The sequence below is a fragment of the Chlamydotis macqueenii genome, chromosome 1, assembly GCF_036417535.1.
Source record: "Chlamydotis macqueenii isolate bChlMac1 chromosome 1, bChlMac1.mat, whole genome shotgun sequence".
In the NCBI taxonomy this organism is placed as follows: Eukaryota; Metazoa; Chordata; class Aves; order Otidiformes; family Otididae; genus Chlamydotis; species Chlamydotis macqueenii.
In genome coordinates this window covers 56636170-56649326 of record NC_141556.1, presented here as the reverse complement: position 1 = coordinate 56649326, position 13157 = coordinate 56636170, and the positions used below count along the sequence as shown (strand labels likewise).

The 13157-nt window shown below is 50.5% G+C and overlaps 2 protein-coding genes across 4 annotated transcripts; one reads left to right on the top strand and one right to left on the bottom strand.

Annotated features, from left to right (window-relative positions):
• The first annotated feature begins 131 nt into the window (after positions 1 to 131).
• Positions 132 to 2132, top strand: TOMM22 (translocase of outer mitochondrial membrane 22). Its single transcript, XM_086752906.1, has 4 exons — positions 132 to 265; positions 380 to 498; positions 782 to 899; positions 1375 to 2132. The coding sequence occupies exons 1-4, from the start codon at positions 158 to 160 to the stop codon at positions 1447 to 1449; spliced, it is 420 nt and encodes a 139-aa protein (XP_086609032.1). The 5' UTR covers positions 132 to 157; the 3' UTR covers positions 1450 to 2132.
• Positions 2133 to 2351: 219 nt separating this feature from the next.
• On the bottom strand, positions 2352 to 13002 carry JOSD1 (Josephin domain containing 1). Of its 3 annotated transcripts, none has more exons than XM_086752895.1 (5): positions 12768 to 13002; positions 10959 to 11788; positions 6548 to 6676; positions 6242 to 6436; positions 2352 to 4835 (listed from the first exon to the last, which is right to left on the bottom strand). In XM_086752895.1, the coding sequence occupies exons 2-5, from the start codon at positions 11141 to 11143 to the stop codon at positions 4736 to 4738; spliced, it is 609 nt and encodes a 202-aa protein (XP_086609021.1). In that variant the 5' UTR covers positions 11144 to 11788; positions 12768 to 13002; the 3' UTR covers positions 2352 to 4735. The 3 variants fall into 3 exon arrangements, with proteins under 3 accessions (XP_086609021.1, XP_086609006.1, XP_010122384.1); XM_086752880.1 differs by lacking the exon at positions 12768 to 13002 and adding an exon at positions 12150 to 12245; XM_010124082.2 differs by lacking the exon at positions 12768 to 13002 and having other exon boundaries at positions 10959 to 11870.
• Positions 13003 to 13157: the final 155 nt, after the last annotated feature.

Below are 13157 nucleotides of genomic sequence, written 5' to 3'. Positions count from 1 at the left end.
GGGAAGGGCGGCTGCCGCTCCTCCCGGCCGCCAGGGGTCGCTGCATGCCCCGGCGTCTTGCCCAGGCGGCGGGAGGCTCCGCCCTACTTCCGGCGGCGCTCCGCCCGCCCTTCCGCTTCCGCTGTCTCACCGCCCCCTCCGTCCCCGCCTGGTGGTGATGGCTGCCGCTGCGTCCCTCTCTCCGGAGGAGCTGCTGCCCAAGGGCGGCTCGGGCAAGGCCGAGGAGCTGGAGGACGAGTTGGAGGAAGAAGAGGACGACGAAGAGGTAGCGGGGCGGCCGGCGGCGGTGGGGCGGGCTGGTGCGGGGCGGTGCGGGGCGGTGCGGGCGGGGTGACCCCGTGGGGCGCGCAGGGCCTGACGCGCTGCGTGCCGCCCGCAGCTGGACGAGACGCTGGCGGAGCGGCTGTGGGGGCTGACGGAGATGTTCCCCGAGAGCGTCCGCTCGGCCGCCGGAGCCACCTTCGAGCTGTCGCTGACGGTAGCGCAGAAGATGTACCGGTGAGGGGACGGCGGGCCGGGCTGGGCTGGGCGGGGGGCGGGTGTCCCTGGGGAGCGGGCCCCGGGGCTGCGGGGCGGGGAGCGGCGGGGCCCCGGTTTTTGTTTCTGGGCAGCGTGGGCAAAGGCGAGCGGGGGGAAGGTGCTGGGGGGAAGCTGGCTTGCGAGTGGGATAGGGGGAGGGCTTTTGTCTGAGGCACAGAAGAGAAACGCAGGAGAAGCCAGGCGCCTGGAAGGAGCAGCTGAAGAACTGACTCTTATTCCTAACCTGCCTTCCCCTCCCTAGGTTTTCCAGGGCAGCTCTGTGGATTGGGACCACCTCCTTCATGATTCTGGTTCTTCCTGTCGTCTTTGAAACGGAAAAACTGCAGATGGAGCAACAGCAGCAGCTGCAGCAGCGACAGGTGAGGCGGGAGCACCGCAGCCCTCTCTCTGCCGGAGTCGGCTCCGGGTGCCTGCGCCTCCTCCCGGTCACCGGCCGTTGGAGGAGCTTAGGGAACACAGGAAAGAGTGCAGTTTGTTACACATTGCAGCCTCGTTCATCCCACCAGATACTCTGGTTGGATTTTTGAACGGGATGGTCTCACTGATTTCCATAACGGGCTGGTGGCAAATTCCAGCAAGTGCAGCCCAGCTTTCACGGGGCCGAAATACGCAGCGGGGAGTGCGCGTGGGCAAACGTGGTAACGTCCCAATCCATCCCGTTTGCATTTGGTGTGGTTGAGCATTAAACTTGGTTGTCGTCACAGGGGAGGAACTAATTCTGTAGAAGGCTGCTGGCACCTGCGGCGCCTCGCCAAGTGGCCAAGGGAGGGGAAGGCGGCGTGGGGCAGCCACCCCGTGTCCACACAGCCCCTCACCTGACCGTTTTCTTTCCAGATCCTCCTCGGACCCAACACGGGGCTCTCAGGGGGAATGCCAGGGGCCCTGCCTCCACTGTCCGGAAAAATCTAATTTGCGGAAGCTGCGTTGGATTCATATCATGTGGGAAGACTTTGAGATGATGGTATATTGAACTGTTGATTTATTGGGTCAGGGCATTTTTTTTTCCCGTTTGTTTTTATTTTTGGTTCTCCTTCGGGACATTGACCTGTTCATAATGTGGTGGAGGGGGAAGCCCCCGCCTCTGGACCTGATGCTGGCTCCTGTCTGCATCCTCCCCCCCTGCTAGAAGTTGTGAGTCTTTCCTTTTATTCAGTCAGTACACCGTAAACAGTTACAGACTTGAACTGGCGGAGTTCTTCCAGACTCCTTGCCCCACCGCCCCCCCAAAACCACCTTGGGGCACAGGTCAGGTTCTGAAAGGCAGCAGCCAAACAAAACAAACCCTTTCCTGGTTGACTTGGAGCCGAAGGACACCAGTGAGAGGAGGAGGAGGAGGAGGAGGAGCAGCTTTCCCAGCAGGTGAAGCAGAGGAAGGAGGGGTGCAGGTAGCTGTACCCTGTGGGAAACACTCTGCAGGAAGATGCGTCTGCAAAAATACGTTCACGGCGACTTCACGTGTGCGCGAGCGCCGAGGGAGCAGCAGGCCGGGTTCAAGACGATCACATCCGTGCTGATCCTCTGCCTCATGAAGTAGAACATCAGATATCAGCTGCATATTTTTTTGTATTGAATATTAAATAAATCCAACCTGAGCAGTGTGGTTTTAATAGACATCCTTCAGGGAGGCTCCGTTCTTTCAGAGCTGTTGGTGGCTTTGCGGGTAGGGACCCTTCTGTTCCAGGGGGCAGAGAGGGACAGGGCTCTGTCACCTTCAGGTGCTGAGAAAACTCCGCGTGCATTAGGGAAGGTCTCAGAGCAGGGATTCTGCCTCAGCACCAGAAACCAACTTTTCAGGCTGACTCAGAGAAAGGTTGCAGTTTTATAACCAAAGAAAAAAAAAAACCACAACTTTATTTTTCCTTTACATACTTTGTTACAGAAGAATTCAGTTGAACATACAGAAGTGATAAGACATTTATATGGAAATTTTTTTTTTCCCCATTTTTAATATTTGGTTAAACAAAATACAACTCTGTAAACAAACCCAAGACAAGGCTCTAACAAAACCAAAACAAGCAAGAAAACAAAACACGGGCTTTCCCACTCCCAAGCGGTGGGTCTGGACCTGCTGGCCCACCCTCTCGGGTGCAGCAGCCTCACCTCCCGCGGCGGTGTGATCGTACACTTTCCCTTTACCTGAGCAGCTGGATCACACTGTTCCCCCCCGCCACGGGAAAGGTGCTGACAAACAAGGAGGGGAAAGCAGCCCCCAAAAATATTTTAAAACAACTTTGCATATTGTGCACTGATCCGTTGGCTTGCAGTTTCCATGCAAACAGGGTTTCTCCAAAGTGCGACTTTAATCAGCATAGAAAAAGTTGCTGTTGAGATTGGGATTTTCCCCCTTTTCCCTCTTGAGGAAATGGCTTCAAGTCACGAGCAGAACGCCTGCAGGCTGCGCGTCCTGCCTGTAAAGTGTTTAAAAACTCTGCCAGCTGGTATTGGTCAGTGGAATGTGTTACGAAATAGGACTTTTAATAGAAATGCTGGGACTTTAAAACCTAAGAGCCATTTGCCCTTAACTGCGGGAGGCTGTGCTCAAAAGACTGCAAAATGGTGCTTGCCAGATGTCTGAGGGTCAGTGAACATCGTCATTGTCCCGTCGTCACACGGCCTCTGTTCTCTGTTGGGAAGGTGTGAGTTTGGTGGTCTCTCAGCTTCGAGCACCCGCTCATGCTTTGCGGAGCTCTTAAGAGAAAAATAATTGAGAAAAGGTAGTTACAGCCCCTCTCCTTTCGCAAGCTCAAACACCAGCAATGAGACTTCCCTGCACGATGGAGCGGGGTCCTTCAAGCTCCGTCGCGTCCCAGAGATCACTCTTTGACTGAGATATCCCACGCCTAAAGCAGGGAAGCAAACAGCAGCTTGGCCAGGAAGAGCTAAATGCCACAAAGTCTGTTCTAGATTCAGCGTTTCCTCCTCCTCGCTGTGGAAGGCGCGACTGAGCTAGAGCTCACCCAGGTGACCGGGAAACAGCCAGCAGAGACGACTCCTAGCATCTCCACGTCTAGTCGCTCTTCCCCGCGGAAGGGAGGGGAGGAAAAAGCGATTCGTCCATGAATGGAATGTTTGTTGGCCAATGGTAAAGGAGAAGTTGGTTCAGCCAGCAGGCCAGAGTCTCTGTAACGCCCGAAGGCTGTAGTGGACCCTCTGCATCTCCCACGTTATCAGCCAGTAACAATAGAAGGGGCAACACCTGACTATTATAAAGGCTTCCTTCCTCAGCCGATTTTTGCTTTGCAACTTTACCTCTTTCTGGGACATTTTGCATGACATTTGCGACTGCGGGCTAGACTTCTGGAAAGAGGAAAATAAAAAGGAACAAATTCCTCTCAAAACCCCTTTAGTTTTATTCCTCTCTCCGAGCAGCCCCTAAACTACCGGATGACCATGCAGAAAACCAAAATAGAAACTAAAAAGTAATTAAAAAAACCCAATGGACCACAAAGAAACCCAAGCAGACTACAGTGTCTCTCCAGTCCAGAAACTCGATACTCCTCAATACGCCTGTGCTTGCTGTTTCCACATCGCCTTAACCACATACTTAAGTCCCTGGAGATACTGGGGAAGAATCCGCTAGCTATCCAAAGAATTCCTTGAAAGATGACACTGTTGTAATTACCGTTTTCTAATTCCTGGCACAAACCATCCCTAAGAAGCAGAGGGTTACGCTGAGCACCGTACCATTCCTAGTGTTTTGAGAGTGTCCTGAGAGACCCTTAGGAATTGCAAACGTCTTCACCATGACTTGTTTTGGAGGGAGAGACTTGTGAAGAGGCAGCAGTGTGCTTGGCCCCTGCTCCTCCCCGGCAAGCCTTGGAGGGAGCAGTGTCCCACCACACACAGCCTTGACCCGTGTGGGGAAAGGGAGGCCAGAGGCTTCCAGACACCCTAGCCCCAGAGCCCAATTTTAAAGAGCGCGACGCCTCCTAGCTAGCTGAAGGGCACGCAGCTCATCTGCCTTTGCAATTAAAGTGATTGGCTTCCAGTTTCCTCCACTTTGCCCTCAATTCTTTCCCACCCACCTCCCCCAATGTCCTATGCCGTTGCCCTATTGCACCAAGGAAGGAAGAGAAGAGCCTAAACAAAGGAAGTTCCAGATGAAAAGAGTCGGGGCACCCGTTATCCAGGTTTCAGGACGTCAGGAGTTCGGTAAAGGGGAAGAGCTGTAGTGGGAGGACAGAGTCGGTCCAGGTCACACGTCAGCTCTCCAGCTCTGATGTGCTTCCACCTCCTCTGGCACCACCAGCAGGAGTTCACAGTTCTTTCCTCTCAGCTGGTGTTTCAAAAATTTCCTATCGTAAAGAGAAACAGAAATAAGCACTACTGAATGTAGAACTTCATCTTCTACAACAACTAAATGCAACTAACTCTTCAAACATGACAAGAAACAGGAGGAAACCCACATACACTGACTTCAGTTGTTTCCTGACAAGAAAAAAAAAAACAAAACCAAACATTAAACTTGCCCCACGAGATTCAACAGGCCTCTAACCCAGTAAGCTATTGCACAATCCGATAAGCATGATCTTTGCCTCAGCAGGGGTAAGTCTATATAAACTTCCCAATTTTCCAAGGTGGCAAAAACAGAATTTAAACCAAGTTCAGTTTCTTCACATCTCCAAGATAAAAAAAAAACCCACTGTACTTTAAAGTAATTACAACAAATCCAGAACACTTCTGGGAAAAAAACCACTGTCATTTAGACGTCCTTATCGCAGGTCATAGCAGCAGCATACCACCTGGTCATTTGATGTGGTTCTGCAGCCCCCTTCTGCCTGTAAACTTTTTCTAATACCAAATCTGGATTATCTCCCGATAATCATGACAGTCAAATCAATGTTTTCTCTGATATCTTTCAGTCCATATTTTCAAAATTCCCTATAGAGGAAGCCCTTATTTATTGCAGAAGAACAGCACACCCAGGATAAAATCCACCAGAAGCTCTGCACTGCAGTTCCAGAACTGCGTTACTTTATCCCAGAAGCTCACAAAAGGCTGTACTGAGACTTCAGCAGCACGGTATGCTCTGCAAACGCTGCTTGTGTGCGATCCCTAACTCAGAACAAGCCTGGCTGAGGCAGCAAAGCTGCTAGTAAGCTTTAGAACAGAAAGGAATGGAAGCTGAACAGCAAGTAAGAGCGAGCGAGACTTTCCAAAGTAATTACAGGAACCATCTTGTGTTAAGATTGAAGAGAGGAGAGGAGTTGAGCCAGAAGTGCAGTTTTTGCTTACACAGGCAAGCAATTCCTAGCAAGCGGTTTTCACTGGTGTCAGGGATAAGGCTGCACTTTTAGTCCAAAAAGCCTTTTGTTGGGAACTTCTACACAGATTGCTACTAAAGAGGCAAAGGAATGCTGATACTCTCACGTTTGGGGAGAGAGTCAGGCACAGCACATCTCGTTGCAGGTGTCACCTGCTAATACCAGGCTTGGCCTCTACCTTCATCACTAGTGACAGAGCCAGCCATGTGAGGGACGAAGCTAGGCTCTCCTGAGCTCGCAGAGATCACCACTGCCAAAACCATTTTCCTAGCTCCACGCAAACAGCATATAACTCTAAGTGGAGGCACAGGAACCTTATTACTCTCAAACTTTGCTATTGAAGGTCAACCATAAACATTTCAATTGCTGTTTAAGGACAGATTCCCCACCTCCGACAGGGAAGGATTGCAGGAAGAACAAGATACAAATAATCCTACCTGAGCTCACTTTCACCTCCAATCCACTCGGGCACCTTGAGTTTGGAGTCGAGGTTGTAGTAGGTGCCTCCCACCTCCCGGACGCAGATCCAGTGCTGTCGCTTGAGGGGGAGCTTCAAGGGGCCCCAGCAAAGGCTGGAGGGCAAATTCATGATGAAGCCCATCACGTTAGACAGGGCAATGATGTTAACATCCCTGAAAGAGTGCAGAAAACAACAGTAAGATTATATTCTGGTACTTCAACTTCATCTCTTTCTTGTTTTTACTAACAGCAGCCATCTCCAGAATTACATGACTTCTCAGTACCTGCGCTTGTCCCACCAAACTGCCTCATAGCCTTTGGTCTGAAGCGCTGCCATGATCACGTTCACATCATAGTTTCCATTTCCCAACATGTTCTTCTTGTGGGGCGTCACCATGGTGTTGGGAGACAGCCTGCAAACAGAACAGGAGACTGCTCTAGCATTTGCTGAACCTACATGCCATAGCTGGAAGGGGCCAGTTGCCTTATAACTTGAAGCCCATTTTCAGGGTTTTTATGTTCAAACACAAACTATTCTGTTCCCCCTTATCACTCAACAGAGAGGCTGAGAGGGCTAAATAATGCATTAAGAATAACTTTGATGTACGGAGCCTCCTGAGACCCTAGCTTTGCTGTGAAAGAGACCACAAAGCGGGAAGCCTTTCTTCCCCCCTTGAACTGGTACTTCTGAAGGATGCTTCAATTATTTTTTCCTCAGTTCACAGTTGGAGTAAATGCCAGTTTGCCATTTAGAACAATGGCTATCATAATCTCAAGAGTTCAACATCAGTCTTGAAAACCGGCTGAGGTAAGAGGCAGAAAGGGTCGGCTGCAGAAAAGGTTGTTCTCCCCCACCCCCTCTGGTAAATGAAAGAAGTATTCAGACACAAAGCTGTGAAGATATTTGGATTTGGGAGCTTTCTAAAGCATTGCCATTGCTATAAGACTTAAAAAATATATATATATATATATCTGTTGCTGTAGGTAACAAAACAGCTAACCTTGTTACAAACAAATCTCTTCAGCTTAAGCCATAAGCTTGCCTAGACATCACTTGCATTACTACAGCAACTAAAAATCCAGAATCACAGTCCACCACGTTACACGCAAAAAGATATGACAACCTTTGCACAAATGCAGATAATGGATGCAAGGCATAAGACATGGGGACACGTGGCAAAAAAAAAAAACCCAGTTAGACACTTGTATTGTTTTACAGTTTTTACTCCCCAATAAATTTTGTAAGGAGGGGAAACAACAAGGGGGTGAATTATTATGAAGGTGACAGATGGGCTTCAACAGCTGGAATAGCAAGCACAGGGGGAAGCTGGGAGCAGCGAACAGCAAGGTCACGCACTGCCAAACCAAAGCAAGCCAAGACTGAGATCAGTTCTCTTTTGATGAGTTGCTCTTTTGATTGGTAAGGACTCCATCAGCTCTGCTGCCACAAGGTTCAGATGTTTCTTACCATCCAAAGATCCACATTTCACCTGCCTCTCCCTTGTGTCAACTCTGTCCCCCAAAACTCCTGATGTTCTTGCACGTTTTTCACGGTGCAAGTTCTGCAGGCATATTTCATCTAGTGAGAATCCCTCAGTCCTTCTGCATTCCTTCCCTGATAACATAAGGCATTTGACTAGAAGAAGAAAGCAGTGGATTGAGTAGGGAGGTGCAGAACAACCAAGGCTAGAGAGGCTACAGGCAAGCAGCTTTTTGCATCAGCTGTGATTTTTCTTGCAGTGGAGCAGACTGCAGAATAGCCTGGGAAGTGACTTAACTGCAGAAGGGAGAAGAATCCGAAACAATGTGGAAATAGGAAAAGCTATTAATACCCTCCAGAGGGCATTTCTGAGCGAGGCAGTGACATTTTCAGAGAGTCATGGTTTCCAGACTCCAAATCTCTGCTCTATTTTACTAAGCACAGAGATACTACTGCAACTTGTCACAGCTCTTCCAGCATCTCCATAAAGCAAGATCACTTGGCTACAACTAATTCCTGAAGATCACTGCTTCAACCTATTATCTCTCACGAGCACCAGTGAGCTAGGAAAGCCTCCCAATTAACAGAGCCCTTTGGGTTGCACAAGCACCCTCTTGTGGCACGGTTTTCCAGAGACAAGCGCTTTTGAGAGCTGAAAGAACACATTTATCCTTGTTCCTTCTCATAACTTTCAGAGCCCCAGAAATGAGATGAAGAGATTCAAAGAAGCAAGCTTTCACCAAGAATCGCTTCAGCATCCCTACTCACACACACCTAAACAAAGGTCCCATAATCATCAGCCGAAGGATTCTGATTAGACAAGGAATTAAGTTGCCTCCTCAAAGTTAGTTGGTTTTTTTTATATCTAGACACTAAGCTGAGGAAGACTGACAAAATTGGACAGAAATCCGGTTAATAATCCTCCTGAGCCTTCTATGTCAGAAACTTTCATCAACATGTTGTCTTAACACAATGGGCTCTGAGATTCCAGTACAGAGTTGTCTTTCCTAATCAAGTCTCAATACACAGACTCCAGTGAAGTGATTTTGTTTGTATCTTTATGCAACATTTGGAACACGCAATCCTACTTCCTGCAACAAAAGCCAGAGGAACATTAAAAAGATATTTCTTGCATTAGAGGAAAGACAAGAGAAAGGACTACAAAATCCGAAGGGAGCTTGGACCAAGTTTTGGCATACGCTTGAGATGACAATCATGAGACTACACTGGACTTATGCAGTGGGATGCAGCAAAAGGGGAAAAGATGATCAAGCAATGCGGTTTAATCATTCTTCAAGGGATGTGGTAAAAGCTAAGGAAAGCTTGAGCTTATTTGTGATTTCGTTACCTTGTCAACCCCAGGTTTAAAAATCACACCTCGCAATGTTTTTGTAGCTTATTAAAAATACTCATCAGTCCTTTATCAACACACAGAACATGACTAGACACAGAAAAGAGATATCATGAAGTGATGTATAAAGGGCAACTAAATCCATATTTCTTAAAGGCAAGTCAAAGAGCTAGACATGAGTAGTAACCCAACAGAGATGCAAAGGTAGTGGCAATTCTTATGTATATCATAGTTCAGCCATTTCTGAGAGGAATTTCCATCTATATTTCCACACTTCTTGGGGCTGAATCAATCTGTGTATCTTGATCCAAATATGAGAATGAAACAACACCAGGCTGGAGTCAAAGACAAAATCTCCAATCTAGAGCAAGAGGTCCGATCAGATTAACATCCCAGCTCCTTCCGAGAGGTTTAATGCTGCACACTAATTCTGTCTCACCAAACCCAATGAAAGCCAACTAATTAGATCATCACACTCCTTCTACCACATGAACTGCCTTTGTTTGCTTCAGGCCAATAGCAATCCATCTGTGATTAAGATTCTGACAATTGCTGCTCTGGAACAAAACCATAGTATCACTGGATATCACTTTGTCACTGGACAAAGAGCGCCTTGAGCCTGCCATCGACCAGCTCCACTTCACCAACAGGAATTTTATTTACAACACTATCAAAACCAGCATTTCAATCTGATATTTGCTGTTGCCCATCACAAGATTTCTTTTGCCAAATACAGGCACGTGTTTGATGAGTCAAGCACCAGTTCCATAAATCTGCCGATTTTCAGGACAGCAGCAACAGGCGCGCAGATCCCTGCTCACCAGCAAAGGATACTGCAACTGCCTTGTCCAACTGTACCTGTGTAACAGCTGCCATGAAGCGCGATTTCCTACCTGTCACAAGATGCCATCAACTGGTGGCGATGGGTATTCAAGCGCAATTTATGCAATGAGTACAAGATTCACAGATTGAGTATCAGAGGAGACCCCGTTTCCTATTTGACTACTTCGCTTCATCAATGAAAGGTCATCACAGTTTTCAGAGGCATGCTCTGAATTTCCACAGAGTGCCAAAACGGCATAAAGTAAACATTTAGCAAAATATGAGCTACTGTACAGGCCACATTAATAATTCACATTTATCTCAGTAATATTCAAAACCACTTTTAGTAATTTTATTAAATTTTATTAAATCTGAAGCTTCTGAGAAATATTTAGCAATGCCACAGAGAATGGGGATCTAGCTACTGAAATTAAATCCAGTTTGACAGAGTACACAGGGTCTCGCTGCGTGGAAAAAAAAAACCAATAATATTTGAAGAACATCACTTTACTGCTTGAATAAGGAGTGACTCATTTGGCAAAGCTCCTAATTTCCAAAAAACTTAGAAGTGTCACAGTACTAAATCAAGAAGTTTTTATGATGACCCATTTGTCGTTCCTGCCACCTTCACTCTCCCAAGCCAACCCCCAAATCCATTATTAACATCAAGATAACATATCTACAAGAGAGAGGGGCAAAAACACGGAAGATGGGTAGAAGATGCATTAAGGTGGGTGGGGGAGAAGACAGCAGTCCAACCACATGACCGCATCTGCGGTAAAGCCCTGGGAGCCAAAACTGGCAGCCAGAATAGTTTAAGAAACAAGTGAAAAGAGAGAGAATTTCTGCATGGAGAGAGGAGGAGCAGGGGAGAAGGAAGGAGAATTTTTAAAAGCAGCTATGTTCAGTTCAAAGCAGTGGCATACTCTGAAGCCCTCCTTTGCTCTATTCCCCGCCCCCCCCCCCCCCAAATAAGATCTGAAAAATTCCTCTGAGCAACAATGGAGAGAGACAGCTAACAGCAGTGCAAAGAGTATCCTACCTCTGAAAAATCTCCTGCAGGGTTTCCCTAGTGAAGGCGTTGCTGTCCTGGAAGACATTGTTGAGGGCATGGAGGGCACACAGCTCCCTACGCTGCTTCTCATGGTAAATATGCAGTGGTGGTAGCTGGGGTGGCTCTGGCGATTCCGATTTGGTCTTATCACCTTTCCATGGCACGCAACTCATTTTCTCGCAGGGTGGATGGAGAGTAGGTGGTGAGAAACGAAGGCGGCTGAAGTTTCTTCCTCCACAGTCACAACAGCAGCCCACCACCCCTTTCTTTTGCAGGCTAGCTCTGCTTCCAGCTCACAAACCCTTCTCTTGTGCCCCAGTTTATTCAGTAATTGCCTCTGATGGCTGGTTTTAAAAACCACATAGAGATCTGCAACATATTTTTCTCCCTCCTCCCATACCCCATAAAATGTAATACTTCCCTCCCCCCCACCCCCCGCAGAGAAGAAAAAAAAAAAAAAAAAAAGTCAAAATATATGAATCCCCTTAGTCTCAAGGTACCAGCTGGAATTTATCACATCGCTCCTTTTCTTCCATCTCCTTTGGTCTATAGTGCCACTAAAAAGGTACCCAGAGCAGGTAACAAAGAGAGGCCCACCCCCAAAGTGCCAAAGCAGAGAAGATGAAGCCAGCTTCTAGTCCTGCCTATGGGAGCACGGGTGGTTAAGGACTTATCAGCTGCATTCCTCCCTTCCTTTGGGATGAATCCAGGCAAGGAGATGCCAACAGCTCGGGAAAGGAAACCTCCTCCTCTTTGCTTAGGCCACAAAAAAAACCCAGGTCCAGGGCTCCGGGGAAGGCAATTCCTCACAAGTCACCCTGCACTCCGACAAAGGGAAGTCTCCATTAGCGATGAGAAGAGGCAGCACAAAGCCCGTGGGGACGAGGTGGAGGGCAGGCAGCAGGCGGGACCAGTCCCAAGGCCTGCCTCGCACCTTCCCACCCCGGCCCTCCCACCAACACCACCACCACCACCACAACAACAACAACCACCTCTTCCTCCTCCTTCTCCTCCTCCTCCTCCTCCCCGGGCGGCAGCCGCTTCCCACACCCGAGGCCCAGCCCAACACCGCAACAGCCCCCCGGGAGCCCCCGACCAGCCCCACCCCCCCCCCCCGACCAGCCCCCCTCCAACCGCCTCCCCGCTCCTCGGGGCTCGCCGCCGGGCCGAGGCACGTACCCTTCCCCACAGGCGGGAACGCCAAGGGAACCGCTGGGCCACCCCGCCACCGCCTCACCCGCTCCTCGGCCCCGGCCGCCCCACACCGACAACCGCCCGCGCATGCGCGCCGCGCCCCCGCTCCCTCCTCTCTCGCACCCCCCCCCCGCCCCGTGACCCCCTCCCTCCGCGGCCCGCCCCGCACGCGCCGACGTCGCGAGCGCGCCCCCCTCGCTGACGTTAACGGCCGGCGCGGGGCGGGAGGGGGCCCCGGCGCGGCGGCGGAACCGGTTCCCGCCTCGGCCCCGAAAGGGCCCGGGAGCCAGAAGCGCGGCCGGGCGCGGGGCGGGGAAAGGTCCGTTCCCGGCCCCGCGGGTGATTCGCCGCGTAACCTCGGGGGAGTTCATTTCCCTCAGCTTCCATTTCCCTTCTCGTCTCGCCTGCCTAATTAACGAGAGCGGCGGGCCTCACGCTGGGAGGCAGCAGCCGGCACGACTGCAGCGGATCACCGCCCGCTGAACACGCGTGAACCCTTCCCGGCGTCACTTCGTGCCAGGCTGGGCCTTGGGGCAGCTGAGGAGCGGGTGCCCGACCCGGCGGAGAAACGGGACGGACAGCTTCCCGCCGCTTCGGGGTCACCTGCCAGCCCGAAAAACCCCCAGCGGGCGGGGTTTTCTCCTTTCCTGCCGGTCTGAGCCCCCCAGGGCTCGCCCAGCGGAGCGGCGGAGGGGCTCTCAGTCAGGAGCCCCGGGCCGGCGGGGCCGTTCCCCTTTGTACTGCGGGCAACGGGTCCCTTTGCTGACCCCCGCACCGACGCTGGGAGCTGGCGGCTTCCCGAGCGAGGCGTGAGCGCTACCAGCACGGCGGGACACCGGCGCCCGTCACCTTAGCGAAGAGCCCAGTCGGGACAACCGAGTCCGCGGCTTGGAGAGACACCAGGTGCGAGCTCTTTCCCCGTTCCATTGGCCTATACAACTGTCCGTGAAAAATATTCCTCTTTCTTATTGGCTAGCCAGAGAGAGAGTGCCC

Coding starts and splice junctions, on each gene's coding strand:
- TOMM22 (XM_086752906.1), top strand. CDS start 158: ATGGCTGCCGCTGCGTCCCTCTCTCCGGAGGAGCTGCTGCCCAAGGGC. Junction 499..781: donor GTAGCGCAGAAGATGTACCG/GTGAGGGGACGG, acceptor TCCCCTCCCTAG/GTTTTCCAGGGCAGCTCTGT. Junction 900..1,374: donor AGCAGCTGCAGCAGCGACAG/GTGAGGCGGGAG, acceptor TTTTCTTTCCAG/ATCCTCCTCGGACCCAACAC.
- JOSD1 (XM_086752895.1), bottom strand. CDS start 11,143: ATGAGTTGCGTGCCATGGAAAGGTGATAAGACCAAATCGGAATCGCCA. Junction 6,677..10,958: donor CTGCAGGAGATTTTTCAGAG/GTAGGATACTCT, acceptor TTCTGTTTGCAG/GCTGTCTCCCAACACCATGG. Junction 6,437..6,547: donor GTTTGGTGGGACAAGCGCAG/GTACTGAGAAGT, acceptor GCACTCTTTCAG/GGATGTTAACATCATTGCCC.